This window comes from Fomitopsis serialis, assembly GCF_022376445.1.
Source record: "Fomitopsis serialis strain Sig1Antser10 chromosome Unknown B0H18scaffold_196, whole genome shotgun sequence".
Taxonomy (NCBI): domain Eukaryota; kingdom Fungi; phylum Basidiomycota; class Agaricomycetes; order Polyporales; family Fomitopsidaceae; genus Fomitopsis; species Fomitopsis serialis.
Genome location: NW_025955156.1, coordinates 38,138 through 56,883, shown reverse-complemented (window position 1 = coordinate 56,883; position 18,746 = coordinate 38,138). Strand labels below are relative to the sequence as shown.

Below are 18,746 nucleotides of genomic sequence, written 5' to 3'. Positions count from 1 at the left end.
ATCGAGACCGACTACCGACTGCCGCACTACAGGAAACACACTGTCCCCGCCCTCGCGCGGCACTTCGACCTCGAGCACCTACACGAGTCGCTCTACTTCAGCCCCGCCCTCGCGAGACCGGAGCAGCACGCCTTCGCGCACCTCCTTCCCTCCTCGTCCCCCTCTTCTCCGAGCGAGGGCGAGAAGGTCGCAGGCGGTGCCGAGGAGAGCGACGACTCGGAGAGCAAGCCGGTCGACGTGTGGGTTCAGTACAGCGACTGCGAGCTCTTCGCGGACGACATGCGCAGGTTGGTGGAAGCCATGCGCGCGGACGGCGTACATGTGAGACACGACGAGGTGTGGGGCGGGCTGCACGCGGATGCGATGATCAAGCGGTCGGTCAAGCTCGCGGGTGCTGGGGTCCGGCGCGAGATCCGGAGGAGGGTGTGGCCGTGGGGGACGAAGAGCGTCGTGCAACTGGAAAAGGAGATCGAAGAGGGCGATGGGAGTTGGGCCAGGCTGGTGAAGGTGGTGAAGGAGATGGCGAGGACGCAGCCTGAGGAGCTCAGTTCTGACAGGACATTATGATTTGGTACGTAGGGCCACTGTTGCAGCTTGCTTACCTCGCTCACAGCGTAGTGTATGGAATAGTGGAGGCCTGTTGTTACCTATGGTCAGGGATTCCGCTGTCTTTGATCGCCGAGACATGCATCGTAGAAACCTGGACTTCGCTACTTGCTGTCGATTGTCTCAAAACTTACATCTGTTCTGAACGATGCTTATACTAACTCCGAAACTAGGGTTAGGGCCGTATCGGTCTCTACCATTCGTCCGATGTATCAGATCGTGTATGTACGTCACACTCAGCTGAGTTGGAGGCAGTAAGTAGACTACTCATAAAGTCTCTATTGTCGACTCAGAAAACGAGTAGAACGTTGAATCTGAAGGAGTTCTGGCTTACCAATCGATGCTACTGGTACGGAATGGACGTCCGTATGCATCGGTCATGACCCTGAGTCCGCCCGCTGCGGGGACGACGAAAGAGACCTTCAGACCCGACTTCCGAAGGAGGAGGAAAGGGGACAAAGGGTTTCCGAGCTTTTTACATACAACTAAGTACAGACGAGCGATGAGCCTTACTGAATACAGAGTGTTTGCGTGTTTGTCGGAGACGGTGTCCCTGTAATTGGGAAGACAAGGACATTCAAGCCATTTTCTTCGTTTCTCCATCATATTTCGTGTTTGCTTGCTCAACCAATCTATGAATACAAATAGACGGCCCTAGAAACTTGTGATAAGCAGTCTACAAAACGGTACCTACATAATCGGACTAAAGACTATTCCATTAAGCTCGACAACCACACCGTTTGAGTCTCTGGACAGTAGCCTAACTCATTTGCATACCTGAACTTTACCGAATATAGAAAGTTCGGAAATAGAAGCTCAACTATCCCGGTGTCCTCGATCGCCCGCTCAAGCTCTATGTCTGACAGCCTACAGGCCGGAGTGATGATGAACGGATGACATCATGGGCGGAACCCACGTGGTTTTAACGTACAACACCTTCCTCATACGGCAGGGCACCTTCCTGATCCGTCAGACTGTACTTGCGTACTCCGAGTTTGAAAAGTTTGTCTCGGTAATTGCGTCCGGGTGGCTTCTGCATTAGCTCAAAACATGACATCCTCAAATGTATATAAGAAGCAGTCCTTTTGTGCAACTCACGTATCGAATCCCCCGTTTGTCCTTCGTACTCGAGTCTGACGAGCGCATGCATTCTACTTTTCGACGGCGTATCTAGTATTTGGCTATTTCGACACAGAATCTTCACGCATACAGGGTCTTGGACCCTGTCAAAGCCTGGGTCACTGGTAAGTTACATATGCTTGTGTGTTCCTCGGAGTTTTCATTTCAACTCGAGTCTCCCGGCGGACAACAGACTTTGAGGCCTTTCCTAGGCCGAGAATGATGTCCTGTGATCCACTTTCCCTGCCAGCGAAGGTATGAGGAAAGGCTTCCATTTCATCACAGCCTTGTACGCGCAGGAAACTATGGTTTCTTTGCAGTGCCAGCCGTTATTGCGCTATGCATTGGGTGGCCGACTGAGGAGTCCGGCTGAGATCCCGACCCGATATAGTAAGTAATTTCTGCACTTAAAACGGGTGTACTTACTGGCAACCAGTGCAACCAGTCCGAAAGGGCAACTTGGGTACCACTCAGTTGGATCGCAAGCAACAAGTTATAACCAAGCAGTGAAGGTGGGCGTCTCGGCGCATCCTCCATTTGGAGGCTGATATCATTTGGATATCATCGCTAGCATTATCGGCCAAATGCGGAAGCTGGGGACCAGGGCGGAGTCTGCGCGTGTATCGCCTCGAACGGGCGGCGGCGACATCAGTTGCGCGCCCAACCGCACGGTTCCCAACGTCGACCATGTCCGCACGACGCCAGGCGTCCACGACATCCCTCTCGAAATTTGTACGCGCAAACTCTCCAGAGTTCTCCAACCGTTCACTAGACTTCTGTAACGCCTTCTGGGGTCTCGGCGATGGCGGCGTCGATGTATTGTTCGCGCGCATGCGCGGCGCATCGCGGACGATGGAGGAACTGAGGAGTTTCTGGAAGGAGAGGTGCGTAGTTGTATCTCACACACCTAATGTTGACTTCAAGGGCATGCAGAGCTGCGATTGAGGAGCAGTATGCAAAGCGGTTGGCAGCTTTGTCCAAGGTCACATTAGGCAGAGACGAGATCGGGTGGGTGACGCACACATTCGTCCTGCTGCGATAGCTGAGGCTCGCACAAAGGGAGATGCGCTTGACGATGGATACTCTGAAGGGCGAAACTGAGAAACAGGCGGGGTACCACCAACTAGTTGCGCAGCAGATCAAGAACGAGCTCGAGGCGCAAGCTGCGGCCTTCGTGAGCAGGCAACAGCATCACAAGAAAACAATCCAGATTGCAATTGAGCGCGAGTTCAAGACAAAGCAGACGCAGGAGTCTTACGTGCAGAAGGCGCGCGAGAAATACGAGTCGGATTGCATGAAAATCAACTCGCTTACTGCGCAGAGCACGCTGGAGCAAGGCAAGGAACTGCAGAAGACGCGCGAGCGCCTTGAGCGTGCCCGGCAGACTGTGCGTGCAAACGAACAAGACTTTTCCAACTTCACGCGCGCGTTGCAAGAGACAGTGCGGAAGTGGGAGATCGATTGGAAGGCTTTCTGCGACAGTTGCCAGGATATGGAGGAGGAGCGGATGGAATTCACGAAGGACAATATATGGGCCTATGCCAATGCGATCTCCACAGTCTGTGTGGCGGATGACGAGGTGCGTGCGGTAACTCTTCGTGTCTACGCCGTTTCCGACGGCGTCGCAGTCGTGTGAGAAGGTGCGACTTGCACTGGAATCGATGGAGGTCGACCGAGACATGGAGAACTTCGTGCGCGACTACGGTACAGGAAGCCAGATACCCGACCCGCCCGTCTTCGTGGACTACTCCAATCCCAACACGATCCCCTCTTCTGGGCAGCAGATTACGACTCGCCCTGCCGCCTTTGTGCGCTCTACCCAGCGCTCCCGGCAAGCACCGCCATCGCCTCCACCCCCACAAGAGGAAGAGCCGCCTGTCAACATGACGGGCGTCGGACGGGCTGGTGGACGGCAGACAGATGGATCGGATGTCGGTCCTCAGGGTACGGACAGCAGAAACGGTGCCAGCGCGTACGTCAATGGCCATTCAGTCTCCCCGGGACCCGGCGCACCCTCGCGTGGGCCGCCTTCACAAGGCGGTATGCGCGCCCCAGAACCTCAGGCGGACCCTATCGACCCGACCGCAGAGACGATGCTGAAGATCGGTGAGCGGGCTTACCCTGTGGATCCCTCACGCGACCCGCAAGGACAGAGGGGCGGCAGCAAAGTAGCCGCGCCACGGCCGCTCAACGTCGGGCAGGATGATGATCCGCTCGCCCAGCAGATGGTCGCGCTCCAAAAGGGAGGAGGCAGCACACGGCGGCAGAGTCAGTACCAGCCACAGGGCGCGTATCCGACTTCTACCCCGTCGCCAACGAAACGGGACGCCACGGCGAACAAGCTGTCGCCGCCGCCGGATGGGTCGAGCCGGAGTGGTCGGAGGAACTCGGTCGACTACCGTCGCTCCGCGGAGATCGTTGTCGGCGCGCCGCCAGCGTCCGACCGGCGTTCGACGTCGCCCAACCCGTACCCGAAGCACATGCTCCCGCCGTCGAATGTAGGTCCATCGGGGAATCTGCCCGTGCAGGAGATTCTGCACGACTACGAGCAGTCGTTCCCTGGTGAGCGCAAGTCTATAAGCCGGCCGGGCAGTCGTCCTGGGAGTGTCATTGGGCTGCCAGGGCAGGGTCCGAGCCCCAGCCAGAGCCAGATACAGTCGACGAGGCCTATGAGCGGGCAGGCAGGCATTGGTGCACAAGGACGCAGTCCCAGCCCGCAGCCGTTCGCGCCGCCATCGCGCAGCACGAGCCCTGCTGTTCCCCAGCCGCCGAACGCTCGTAGGCTGAGCACGAGTAGGGTACCTCCGCCTTCAATGAACGGTGCCCCCGCGGGGCACCATGCCACGTCATCTGTGAGCTCTGTGCGCCCTGGCACTGGCACGATCCAGGTGCCGCAGCCATCGGCGCAGCACCAGCGCCCGACGAGCCCCAATAGCGTCGGCATCGTGCTGGACCCCACAGGTCGCGTAGCACTAGACGAGATGGCGAGCAGGTACCAGCCGCCGCCGCCACAGCAGCCGCAGTACGGCCGGCCTCCTCAGCAACAACCGCCTGCGACGCAGGTGCAACGGCAGCCGACGTACAACACGCCGGGCTACCCGCAGCAGCCCGTTGCGGGACACGTCCAGCAGCCGTCGCACGGACCTCCTGTTCCGTACGGGGGACCGCCGCAGACAATCGCGGCACCCAACTACTACCCGCCTCAGCCGCCGCCGCCCCAGCAGCAGTACGGCCAGCAGCCACCGCCGCCGGTGCAGTACCAGCAGCCTCACCAGCAGCAGCCATCGTACCAGCAGCCGAACGGGTACCAGTCGGGCGTGGTGCCGTCGCAGCAGCGCACGCCGTCGGGGTACTTTGGGCAGGATCCGTATGGCCAACAGCAGCAGCAGCAGCAGTACAGGGCGCCGAGTCCGGCGAGGGCCCCGTCGCCGCAGCCTCCGCCTGGGCAGGCGCCGCCGCCGCCGACCGGGGCGTACACAGAGGATGGGCGTGGTATCCTATTCTATGGTGAGTGTGTCGCGTGGGACGGAGCGACGAGTACTGATACCCGATCCAGTGAAAGCGATGTACGACTACCAGGCGACGATCGAGGAAGAGTTCGACTTCCAGGCGGGGGACATCATTGCAGTTACTGCGACGCCCGAAGACGGATGGTGGTCCGGCGAACTGCTCGACGAGCAGCGGAGGCAGCCCGGCCGCCATGTATTCCCGAGCAACTTCGTGTGCCTCTTCTGATCGCCTCCCGCGCAAAACTCACCCCTTTACCCTTCTATTTACGACTGCGGATGTTCGATGCCGGACGCTGGCGAGGGTTTCAGTGCAAGTGCTGTGCGGGCCACCTTCCCAGTGCCGCCGTCGTCCACGGCGCTCATGACGTATCTTCTACATGCACATCTGCAGGGATCTATTTATCGGAGTCAGCTGTTCTTCGGGATCTGTGTGTGCTCTCCATTCATTCTTTGTTCTTCCGCTCGAACTTTGATTCTGCCCACTGTCGCTCGTTTGTGTCTCGTGCGTCTCTCGCTTACTCATGCTGATCTGTTTGTCACCGTTTAGTGTACAGTCGCCAGTACGTTTGTCCTCCTTATGCGATTATCTTGCAAGCTTGGATCGCCGTGTGAACCGGTTGCAGATAGGTGAGTTGTTAGACATGCAGAGTGAGTACGCGCACTGCAAATTTATCGGCACTTTCGGTGGCAGTGAAAGGGGGCGCATCTCTGTAGAAGACGGCGGTTAATAGTACGGCATATTAGACATCTGACTCGGAGTAACTACCAGCTACCAGGAGACGGCGAGTTCTTCAAAATGCAAGTACGGCCAATCTCGCGCTGAGTTGTCGTCCAAAATCCTCCGTTGGATGCATGAACAAGGTCACGTCACCTTCATCAAATCGGTAATGTTCATTCATGAAGTCGGCAGCACCACACAGGTGGAGGACCTGCGCGAACGCAGCATGGATTCGGAGGAACTCAGGATCCGGGGCTTCGATCCCGGGCAGTGCCCGAAACTCGACGTCGGCGGAGCCTTGGCCATTGCTGAAGAGATGGCCTTGCGCGAGCATTCGCGTGGTGTACTTGTTCGGCACATCCGGGAACTTGCGTGGCAAGGGTCTCAGTCGGTGTCGGTGAATATTGCAGGTGAGGAGGACTGACGGCGTCTTTGTCGAAATAGAATTGGAACCTGCCAAAGAGGTGATGATTGTGTGTCGACATGTAAACGCCGTTTGCAGGCGTGGTGATCTTTGATCCTGCTAGCCTGTCAATGCCGATGGATGTACATGATCGTAGCATATCCCAAGTCTTCGCGGTTTCGTACTGATGATATGCAGTTTAACAGACGGCGGAAGAGGACACGAAGGATCACGATGTCACGCACAACTTCATGGCTGTTGTCATCGCGAAAGTCATCAAGCACAAATGGGATGATGTGCGCCGCAGCCATGTACTGAAATGACGACCCGGGGGGTATGTCCTGGCTGCGCATGAGCTCAAAACCTCGCGCGGAGTCGAAGGCGCGTGTTATCGCACAACGGTGTTGTTCACGTTGTTGGAGCTAATTGAAGATTGAAATATTGAAGAGTCAGTACTTGACAGGTAGACGGTCGATGCGCAGCTACACACGTTTTCTTTGAACGTTTTCAGGTCAGATCGAGTGCTGGACTCGGTCTGTTCTTCCGTGTGGTGTAGAGTTGGTGTCTGGCTACTGCTGGGTTGAACGTGGGCGTCCTTGATACCGAGTGCCATCACTATGGGATTGTGGTGTACTTGGCGACGCTAAGCAGAGCTTACATTACACTACGACTCACTTCGAAGGAAGAGTGACTGCAACCAAGTTCTTGCTAGGTTAACGACGGCTTCTTCCCCTTTCTGATGAGCGATATGAAGGGCAATGGCGACATAGCGTTTTCCGGCAGCGGTGGGAGCATGCTGCAACATCCCTTTGAGGAGTTTGTCGAGGCGAATGACTCAACGAGTCTGTCGGGACTGGCCGAGACGAGCGCCTCGTGATGGCACCCATTTTGACCTATCAGTTTGACCAGTTCACTGGAGAGAACGTCGGTGTTGATGTGCTCATCGTTGTATACTTCGTCCCAGTCTGCAGACGTACAGGTCAAAATGGTGCATGTTGACCGGATAGATGACGACCGGGCGTGAGATGTAGGCATCGCGCTGGCAGTGTCTGTAGCTCGTCGATGTTCAACGTTCAACGTTCAATGGGGGCGGGGGGAAACAAGAAAGAGACGAACGACGTGAAGCTCTGGGGACAACAGTTTGCTTGTAACTTACATAGTATGTACTGTATTTGCGGGCGAACGAAGCAAGCATAGTATTTCTACGCTCGTACCCAGCCGTTCTGGCGTAAAGAGATTCAAAGTCCGTCGTGGCACTTTTCGCACTCCGGTTACCTTTCTTGGCTAAAAAAGTTACCAAACAGAGGAGTGTCCAAGAAAGAACAAGCGTCTCATCGACTGGCTTGCGAGTCTACGATGAGTGGATTGATCCAGTGGTTACAAGTCCCAGCAGTCATTCCAGTGATTGAATATACTTAATATTGACTAGTGAATTACAAGTGGCTGGGCACCGTTGATACAGTAATACTCGGGCGGTGTATATCATCCTATATAATCCTACATAATCCCACCCGGTCGGTTTTGCCCCCCTACGACCATCCCCCTCTCCGTACTTGTATCCTCAGAGCCCCGTCTGCACTGTACTCCTAGCATCACTTCACGCCTCACCATGCGCGCCTTCAACATCATCGACCCGACGCTCGGCGGCGAGGCCGCTTCCACAAAGACTACTGAGCTCGGGGTCTAACAGATGGATGAGTTTGCATGACGAAGATGGAAGAGCGGCATCGCATCTCGCCCTTCTCTTATCTTGAACTGAGAATTGTGTTTCGCGTCTGATGCGCTGCCGCGAGCCGTGCTAAGTCGGGAATGTCCCGGAATCGCTTGATTAAGTATATACGTCATAGGTTCATGGGATGCACACGGCCCCCGCAATGTCCTTCGGAATGTGGACGAGAAGTTGCGAACATCGTACGGACTTATCGCAGGCCCGCTCCGATGTCTACAATGGCCGCATCGGTTATTATTTGCGAGCCCCCGGAAGTCATTAGCGTGCACGCACCCTACACAGGGCTACGTATTACGTCCATTGCATTTGCCGTAGTAAGTAATGTATTAGTTCAAACAGGACTAGCCGGACGCACACGATGCAATCTGGAGGCGCCGGCCTGATCTCGATATGGACAATTCCCCGCTTCGGCGATCCTCTCCTGCAGGGGAATCAGATCAGGGACTGGTCATAAACTTGGAAGCCCCTCGGCGCTTCCACCGCAAGACACCAGCTTGTGTCCCCGAAGGAATGCACGAACTGAACAGGGCTTCGAAGAATCCAGGACACTTTGCCCAGCGGCGGTGGCCTCCCGATTTGGCGAGTGTTCCGGATGGAAAGCTGATCGTAGAGGGTGCAAGGGGTCTCTGCCCTTTTAGCAGCGCTAGCGCAATCACGAGCCCCGGACGCAACTGTTGTGTACCAGCCACAAGGCAGCTAATGATCCAGGCCAACACAATAGTACGCGGGCGCAGCGGTCTGCAGTATATAATCCCGCCCAGTCGGCCTTGCCCTCCTCACTCGCCTTGCGACATCCCCGCTCTCCGTCCTTGTATTCTAGCCCCGTCTGCACTGTACTCCTAACATCGCTTCACGCTGCACCATGCGCGCCTTCAACATCATCGAGCACCCGACGCTCGGCGGCGAGGCCGCCTCGCGCAAAGACTACTTCGCCGTCTTCGGCATCGCGAGTGCAGCAGCGACCATCGCCGCTGCGACCACCGTCGTCGCCCTCCGTGCGACCGGCACGCCCATCGCGGCCGTCATCGATGCGTACGTCCGTACATGTTCTCCCCTCCCCTCGAGCCTGACTCATGTCGCGCTAGCTTTGTCCAAAGCCACTAGGCAGCCTGTGCACCCTGCTGGGCAACTACACGCAGCACTGAGTGGTGAGTGGGCTGTGATTTGCTGCATCCCGCGCACAGGCTTATGGTCCGGGTCGCAGCTGAGTACCACACCGAACGTGTCGGACCGCCCGAACGCCCCTGTGTATGTTCTCCGCGCCCGAGCGGACTGACTCCAGGCGCAGCGCCCGCACTCCCCATCCACCGCCCCTGTTCCCCCTCATCGCCTTGACTTCGACGTTCCGCCGCCACTCAGACACGACATACCGTTACGCTCTCGCCACCGTCCGCCTCCCGCCACCAGCTGTATCAATGGGGTTATTTATAGCATCGACCTGGAAACAAGTGTAGGACTGCCTGGATTGTACTGTACAGATACTGTGTACCACGAGGAATAGCGATCAAATCACACACCCGTCATGATGTTGCTGTCTCTTCAATCACGAGAGGCAGCACGCCGCGAGAAGCAGCAATCATGCACCGTCTGCTGAGAATGAACCGCCGAGGATTGTATTGAACATCGGTCCGTCAAGTTCAAGTACGAGCACGCGCCTGACCTGGGCGGAGGCACCGGCACTGGCAGCGCTCGTCGCGTATTCATTCGAGCGCGAGTGCTGCGTCCCAACTTCCACCCCAAGTTCCGAACCCGAGAGGTTCTGACCTGTTACTCCATAGCATTCTCTGGGATGCCTATCAGGAAGCCGAACCCTGCTGATGTGACTGAGCCACCGGTCTGTCGTATGGCCGTCCGCACGAGCGGTCTCCCAATCGCGCATGCCACCGGATTGCCACAACGTCCGAATCGTGATCGCAAGCGGCTATCTGCCGGTACGCAACGCGTTTGGTCGATACTTACGATATCGCCTGTAGAGTCATACATCGCTGTGGCCGGCGGCGTCGCGCATTCACAGCTCGGCTTTCACGAGCGCACCTGTCAAGCATGTCACATGTCAAGTGTCAGAAGACTGGACGTACTGGACACAGTGCGACGGGGGTGCCGCGGCGTGGTTCGCAGTCCTACATACGAGGCATCCTTTTCAGGGCAATCCCCGAGGTGTCGAATAAGCTCGTCGGGCACGGGGAGTCGAAGGACGCGTCAGGAGTTGTGCACCCGTGATCTACTTACACACGTAGAGCTTCCTATCGAGCCTGCAGTCGAGACTGCTTAGCACGTCACTGGTTTGCTTGTGGCGATTAATTGAATGTGGACTTGATCATCATGCATTCGAGAATGTATGAATCGCAGACAGTGCTATCGGGGGTGGGCAGACCCCCGCAGACAGCTTTGCCTTCCCCCGAATGGGCAGATTCAGAAGTCTTCCAACCTATACACATCGTACGCGACTTCCTCATACGGATGTACCTGTTCCAGGATGACCGTCGTCAGCTCAACAACCATGCGCAGTTATAGAGTCCGCACGCACCTTCTTGAGCTCCTCCAGCACACACCGCAGCTCAACGCGCTGCCCCTCCCGCAGACCTGCATCTGACAGATCCGCCTCGGAGTCGGCTTGCACGACCACCTCGACGCGGTCCTCCTCCACCCGCTCCGGCCTGCCTACCTCCCCGATCGCCGGGTTCGCGCCGTCGAGCGGTGTGAATTGCCCTGATAGGAGAGAAGCCACGGCGGGGGTTCGTCGTCCGTTTTCGTATAGTGGTTATCGGTCAAGCATCGAACAGGTCATTCAGCGTCCTTCGAGAACTGCTGCGGCTACCGACCGGTGCCCCGACTGACGAATGCGCACCCGCCGTACGCGCCGATCCGCCCGACGTTCCGCGGGAATCGTTCAAAGAGGCGTCCGAGGACGTGCTGTGTAGACGCTACGGGCACGAAGAAGACAAGTTTGAAGCGGGGCATGGTTCGAGTCAAGTGAAGTCAAGTTGCCCGCGATCATTGCAGTGAAGAGTTCTCGGAGCGAGAACAGGCTGATGTGTCCTCATAAACAAATAGCAATATCGGTGCTATAGTGTAGTGGTTATCACTCGGGATTTTGATGTCAATGTGCCAGGGCTCGAACCAGGCAGATAAATTTCCCGGAACCCAGGTTCGAGCCCTGGTAGCACCTTAGGCTAAGGTTGTCTTCCTCTTTTGCCTCAAGCTCCAGGCTTTGCTGTCGTTGCTGCATCAGTACACTGCAATGATGCTGCAATATTTTCCGAGTCATCGACGCAGCATTGAATGTGGAGGGATGGGGGAGACCGAGTCAACATGTCCTCAATATTACTTCTTGTGCTACACATCCCCTGACGTTCAGCGCGCGTCGAACGCGGGAGGTTTGGCCAAAATGGCCCAACACCTCGTACACGCGCGCTGAGGCTGGATGAGCGCAAACTTGTGTGGAAGCGCAGGTCACGGCGAGCGCAACCTACTCACAAAGACAGAAAGTAACGACAAGGTTTGACAAACGCACATACCAGAGAGCAAACCGGCATCCGTGCATCAGCTCAGGAAAGGGAACAAGCCGCAGAGAGCACGAAGGAGGTGCATGATCAGCCGATGTGACTGCGATGCGATCACTTATTAGCGACCACATCCATGTTCCCCATCTTAGACTACCAAATAGCTTAGCGCATTCTACTATGGTGCGGGACACTAAGTCGCCGCTACCTTGAGACAGTGGCCAAATCGGCCGGTCAGTGGTCCGAGCATTAGGCGCGCATGTATGGAAAGCGCCGCAGGCGCTCCCCGCTCCACCTTTTTTGGCATGGCGGCGCTGCGGCGGCGGGTTGCACAGTCAATACGAACATCCAAATATATTTCAAATATTGTATCCTACACCTGCCATGCCCTCGCGGCACCAGAAAGATGCGGCTGCGCGTGCTCGGGCTGGCAGAGCACAGAAGAGAGCTTCCAGCACAAATCCTAGTACGGCCACAGCAGCACGACACTCTGCTCAACTTGAATCTCGACTCACCATCGACCTCACACACTCTGATGAGTCCGACAACGAACCTGGGGGTGGCGAGGAAGCCAATCAGGATCCATACATGCTGGAACATGATGCTCTCAGTGACCACGAGTGTCTGTGGCAGGGTGGTGTCAATCATAACCCGATGGACGAGTGGGAGGTGGCGAGCAATAGCTCGGACTCAGAGTCAACGGATGCAAGCTCCGACTCGGAAGTGGAGGAACTGGAAGGCGAAGAACTTGTCAAGAGTTTGCAAAAGGAGATGGAGAAGGAAGACTCACTTGTCGTCACTGCCAGTCAACTGCCAGCGCAGATGCAGACGCAGACAGCATACGAGCTCCTGGACCCACATCAATTCAAAGCAAAGGACTGGAAAAAGGCGGAGAGCAATCGCCACCTTGGTTATAATGGCAGGGCGGGTCGGACGCAGCGTCGGAAGCATCAGGATGCTCGCAAGAAGGCCGAGAGTGATGCTAAGCTCCGAAAAACGTCAGTATTCTTCAATGAATTTCCTCGTAATGCATGAGTATCGAGATATACTAACTTTTGCACTCGAAATGATAGCAAGGGCGCAGACTTGATGCGAGCATTTGTCACAAAACGTGTTCCGCATGAGGCGTCGAGTGCACACACGGCAGGCCAGAGCGATCTGAGCGAGGGATCACGAGGAGCTCCCGAAACTGTCCATAGCTCACCTGAGGCTGAGGAGGATGAAATCTTCACGGGGTATGCATCCGATGTTCCATCGGATAGCGAGTCGGGTGTCGAGATCACTGGCAGTGGTGGGGAAGACTCGGATGAGGATGGGGCCCAGTCGGAGAAAGTCCTGGATGGTGAGTTATTGTACCATAGTTCAATAGTGTACTTTATGCTCAGCTGATGAATGTCTCGTAGCCCATGCTGCATCTGACTCATCCACATCTGGCTTGCAAGTCTCCGAGGGATCCTTCCGAATTCGACTGCCTCCCCCACTAAAACGTCAGCGGCTTGAGGTCCCTGCTCGTCGGACTCAGCAACTGGCATTGGAAGCGAAGAAGAACAGTCTTCACAAAGCTCTCACCGATATCGAGAAGCTGATCCGGTCCAAACGCGATGTCTTCGAAGTCAGCTCAAGCGGACTGCAGGCGTACCGAGCACGGGCGATCCAAAGTTGCTTGCAGATGGTGGTCCATAACAAACGGAAGCTTATCGATGCGTCCGAGCGGGCCGCCGAGAGTCAAGGCTTCGCAGCGAAATGGGGTGGTCGTTTGGTACGGCGCTGGGTACAAGGCTGGTGGAAAACGAGACAATTGCCAGTGTCGAAGAGGGGCCGACATGTCAAGGTCTACACCCTCCTCGGCGACCCTTCGATCTGTGCCGAGATGCGCTCCTATGTTCGGTCGAACAAGTGGGCCATGGATCCTGCGAAGCTGGCTGAGTTCAGTCAACAGACGATGGTCCCTGCAGCGGCGGAGGCATATGCAAAGCAGATTGTCAAGCAGGAGATACCGCAAGGTCTCAAACGTTACCTCGAGCTTGAGCTCTTCCCTCGTATCCACTTCAAACCCGGCCGTGGCATCTCACTCCGTACCGCACGCCGGTGGCTTCATCGGGAAGGATTCCGCTTCATGGAGCATAAAAAAGCAGTGTATTTCGATGGCCATGAGCGACCCGATGTCGTGCACTATCGTCAGACAATCTTCTTGCCATCGATGGAAGAGTACCGCAGGCGGTTGGTCCAGTACGTGGTTGGTGATGTTGAGAAAGAGTTATCGAAGACAGCAAATTATGTCGAACGCCGACTGGTCCTCTGTGCACATGACGAGACGACAGCGCAAGCAAATGACGATCAAAAGAAGAGCTGGGTATTGGAGGGCGAGCAGCCTCTGAAGAAGAAGGGCCAAGGTCGTGGAATGCATCAGAGCGAAGTCATATGCTCGACAGTTGGGTGGCTTACGGATGCGGGTCAATCTATGGAATATGGCAAGAATTATGAGGGCTATTGGACGGGTGAGCTCTTTGTGAAGCAGGTACGTCCAGATCATACCCTCATTGTTCACATTCTCACGTAGGATGCATACACTGGCATAGCTCAAAGAGAAGATTATCCCAGTGTTTGAACGTGTGCATGGGCCGGGATATCAGGCCTTGATCATGGTGGATAACTCTCAGGGGCACTCTGCATATGCAGAGGATGCTCTTCTCGTCTCGAGGATGAATCTCAAGCCAGGCGGGAAACAGGCACGTCTGCGTGATGGTTGGTTCATGCGGGATGGCCAGCGAGTCCCGCAACAGATGAATTTCCCTGCCAATCATCGAGACAATCCGGGCCTTCAAAAGGGAATACGGCAGGTTCTTCTCGAACGTGGCCTATGGTCAAACAATCTCAGGCTTGATTGCTCGAAGGACGCGATCACCGATCAATGTTGCGCACGGCACTTAATGGCATCGCAGCCTGACTTCCAAGAGCAGCGCTCACTTGTTCAGGAGGTAATCGAGGATGCTGGTCATTTGTGCATCTTCTTACCAAAGTTCCATTGTGAGCTCAACTTCATTGAGTTCTTCTGGGGCGCGGTCAAACGCTATCTTCGGGAGAACTGCGATTATACGTTCAACACTCTCAAGGAGAACCTACCGAAGGCAATGGCTTCTGTCGACATCAAGACTATCCGACGATGGGAACACCGAACTGTACGTTGGACCGAAGCATACCGATCAGGGCTGGGGGTGAAGGAGGCACAGTTCGAGGTCAAACGGTTCAGCTCGAAGCGGTACACCTCCCATAGGCGAGTGCCCGAGACACTTGCGCGCCAGTTTGACAAATAGTTCCGTTTATGGTAGTCATTACATAATACTTTCCGTATTGGGTATGCTGCACGTGACCTGGCCAAATTCGGCTCATGCAACTTCGCCAGTTTTGAGAGTTGGGGAAATCCGTCTAGTAGTTTTGTTCCTAATATGAATTGGAGTGTTTCTACAAGAGGAATAAGGAATCGAGTCAACTCCGATGGTTCCCGAGATCTTGTTTTGAAGTAGCGGTGACTTAGTGTCCCGCACCATATGCACGACCACAGCCCGCAGGAATGAAGCATGTCAATGGGGACTTCTCGAACTGTTCATGCCACGCTTGGGCTCTGAAGAAGGGTACCTTGCACAGGAATGGCGAGTGCCCCACGGAATCATCGCTGCGTGTGCACGCTGAGGGTTACCAATAGCAAGCAGTGCGAGTGACATAAATCACAACTGACGACGAGTTGCCCTCGCTATGTGACAACAACGGCATCGAACCGCCATTTCAGTTCACGCAATGAGATCGAACAAGAAAATTATATATCATAACCAGCTACAGACCATAGTGCCCCGGGCCACGACGTCCGGCAACACCAACCAATGAAGCGCGAAACGCACCAAAATAGCTAGAACTCCATGTTCGCACCGATTTCTGAGCTAGTGTCTGGCACACCGAAAGTGAATGTCCACGGACCAGTTGACTGCAGAGTTGATACACAAGTGAGCCCTGACGAAACTTGCTGGAGGACAGCCACTGACCTCATCAGTCATCGTGACATCTGTTTGCTCTGGTACGAAACCAGAGTCCAAGGCCTCTTGCGAGAACGGGGAGTAGAACGGCGGGATAGTGTCCCATTGCGCCGACTCGGGCGTCACAGGCATCGGTGCATGCCCGGTCGTAACAAAACCGAGTCGATAGCATTCCAGACGGAGTTCCTACGACACCCTGATTGTAAGGGTCGAGTCAAAATCGTCGTGAATCGGATGCGTACCTCAAAGCTCGTTGCAACGAGCTGCGGCATACATGTTATGCTCTCGAACACTTCCACACGCTTCACCATCGATGAACCAGACTTAGCACTTGGGGAACCTGGACCCGACCGTCGGCCCTGACGGGGAGACGCCCCCGGACGACGAGGGCGGCCATATACACGATTTGGCGACGCGGGTGCACTGGCTGTCGGCGCAGGAGGCGGGCTCTCCGGCTCAACGCGCTGCGCCGGCATGTCCTCCATCGTCTGCTCGGGCGAAGGCGTAAACGTGGACCTACGCAATCCGATCTTCGGGCGCGCTTGCACCAGTGTTTGCCTCGATGGTATCTTGATCGACAGACGTTCGTTGTGCACTCCGTCGGGTGTGGCGTAGCCGGAGAACAACGCCTCAGCGGGCGGGTCGTTGACGGGCAGCATAGAGTGGGAGTAGTAAGTGGCGAACATGGCTGGGGAGGCTCTACGTTACAGGTCTGCGGCAGTCTTTAGATAGCGGGTCGACAGTAGAGAGGGGCTAAAGCGTAGCCTTATACGCTTGGGCCCACACAATGTAACGCTCACGTGCCCTGTGCCACTGACGAGTCTTGTCTTCGCCGCTCGGACCTCAGCTATGCAACAATCAGCCACAAAGCCATGCAGTCCACACAAAGAACAGTCACCTCTTATCGCATCTTGGTTGCGACCCAGAACTCCGCCTGGTACAGCCATCGCATCATTGCCTCGCGGTCTGCTGTGTATTCGCACTCGATCGTGCGGCTGCGTCGTGGGCCGTCCGCGTCCGAGGCTACGTCGAAGCCTATCGTGTTTGCGAGTCTCAGCACCTCCTCCAGGCTCAGCTCCAGTGCGGCTTGCCCTCCACCAGTCCAGAGGAGCGGTCCGAGGTTGATCCACGTCCCGCCTGGCTTGAGTAGCCGATGGATGTGCTCTAGCGTCTCGATGATGTTCAGCGAGGTGTCAATGAAGAACAGCGTGACAACGAAGTCGTAGCCAGGTGAGCTACCGATGGGTGGCGCTGCAGGCCGATCGAGGCGGAGGAAGTCGCATTCCGCGAGCTCTAGGTTCTTGGACAGTCGCGGTAGAGCATCTGGGAACGCAACATCTCGGAAGAGCGTGTCGACACTGCGTTGATGTGAGAACCAACTGGCGTATGGCTGTAGGGTGTGTTGGTTCACGTGCTGAGTGGTTGTCTCAGAGAGCAGGAAGCGGAACGCGAGGTTCATGAAGAATGAAAGCTCATTCGCGGTGACAACGTAGCCTGCGCATGAATTCATCTATCAGCACTCTGATACATGCATCACAACAGCCACTTTCGTAGACACCGTAACAAGTATCGGGATATTCGGCTGCAACTCACCCATCTGCGATATCTCCCAAGCAAGTCTACCCAGCCCCGACCCAGGAACTAGCACTCTCATTTCCTGACGAGCTGCAGATTTGGCTTCCTGTAAAACGTCCAGAATTGGTCCGAATATCCTCGCTCGCTCGCCCCGGCCTTCTTCGCTCCAATCGCGTACGAAATGCTTCAGCGACTCTCGTATTCGAGAGATGTCGCCATGCGCATCATGACCTTGCCAGTCCACGCGCGACAGTCTGTCCGAGAACTGTTCCTTCGCAAGCTGCGCAATGCTTTCCGTGACCCTAGTATTCACCGTTATGGCCTCTTGCAGTCGGTTGAGCTTGGCGGGGTATCCTAGGTCGTATCCTATGTGTTTGTGCGCGCGTCCTATCTTGGCATACGACGCTCGCATCGTTGCAAGTTCACCGCGCGACAGCTTTCCATGATGTTGGTAGGATAGCGCAGCCCGTTCGACGGAGAAGTGCCCGAATGTCGTTCGTCGACGCCCGGTGACGATTTCTGTGACATTCCGGCGTAAATCCGAGAATGATGAGAACCCAGTGAAGCACAGACTGGATAAGAACAGCAGAGCAGGGATAAGACAAGCAAGAAATGCGTCGGAGGAAAGAGCGTGGATGATGTGGTCGAGCATGAACCAGTGTCAAGCGCCCGGTCGTGTCCACTGCCCGCTCTTGTCCGCTGCCACCACCGACTTACTCTGAGACTCTGCTTCATAGCGTTCTCAATTCATTCCAAATATTGCAGTTACTCAAGGAAACGTCTCAGCGGAGAACTCACGATGAATTTGACATTATACACCGTCTCTGCCTTCATCATCATGGACACGGACGGACACCGCGTCCTCGCAAAGTACTACCACCCAAAGAACCACCCGCAGGGCGAGTCACAAAAGCTCCGTACGTTGAAGGAGCAGCGAGCATTTGAGAAGGGGCTCTGGCAGAAAACGAAGAAGGCGGGAGGTATGTCGTTAGATCTCGATGTCCGTAAGATGCCCTGCTGACTGCGCTGCGCGTAGGCGACATCATCCTCTACGACTCACATCTCGCAGTGTACAAGCACTCGCTCGACCTCATCTTCTACCTCATCAGCGACCCCGCCGAGAACGAGCTTATGCTCCACTCGGCACTGGTCGCGTTCTCGGACGCGGTGTACATGCTCCTGCGGAACCAGGTCGAGAAGCGGGGAGTGCTGGAGAACCTCGACCTTGTCCTGCTCTGTCTAGACGAGACGATTGACGACGGGTGCGTCCTGCTTCGCCCTAGTTTCTCGTTCGACGCAATGACGTGCGTCGCGTCCCAGCGTCATTGTCGAGACCGACTCCGCCGCCATCGCGTCGCGCGTAAGCCGGCCAAAGGCGGACAGCACGGACATCGTGATCAACGAGCAGACGATCATGAACGCGTACATGACGGTGAAGGAGAAGATGCAGCAGAGGATAGCGACGCTGTAATGTCTGACGGACTAGGGATATTTATACTCATTCGACTCGACTATCCAGCTGCCACCTTGGCTGCTGATGATGCAAGCCTCTCGCG

At 55.9% G+C, this 18,746-nt stretch overlaps 1 protein-coding gene and 1 non-coding gene across 2 annotated transcripts; both read left to right on the top strand.

The window, feature by feature from the left end:
• Positions 1-11,145: 11,145 nt before the first annotated feature.
• Positions 11,146-11,253, top strand: B0H18DRAFT_t153. Its single transcript has one exon. It is a non-coding gene; the product is annotated as a tRNA-Gln (tRNA).
• Positions 11,254-13,040: 1,787 nt separating this feature from the next.
• B0H18DRAFT_888533 (uncharacterized protein) lies at positions 13,041-14,901 on the top strand (the record flags this gene model as incomplete). The annotated part of the gene is made up of 4 exons (XM_048041229.1): positions 13,041-13,721; positions 13,935-14,129; positions 14,167-14,427; positions 14,608-14,901. Coding segments are annotated over 4 exons (1,431 nt in total), but the record flags the coding sequence as incomplete, so codon positions are not given.
• Between the last annotated feature and the right edge of the window lie 3,845 nt (positions 14,902-18,746).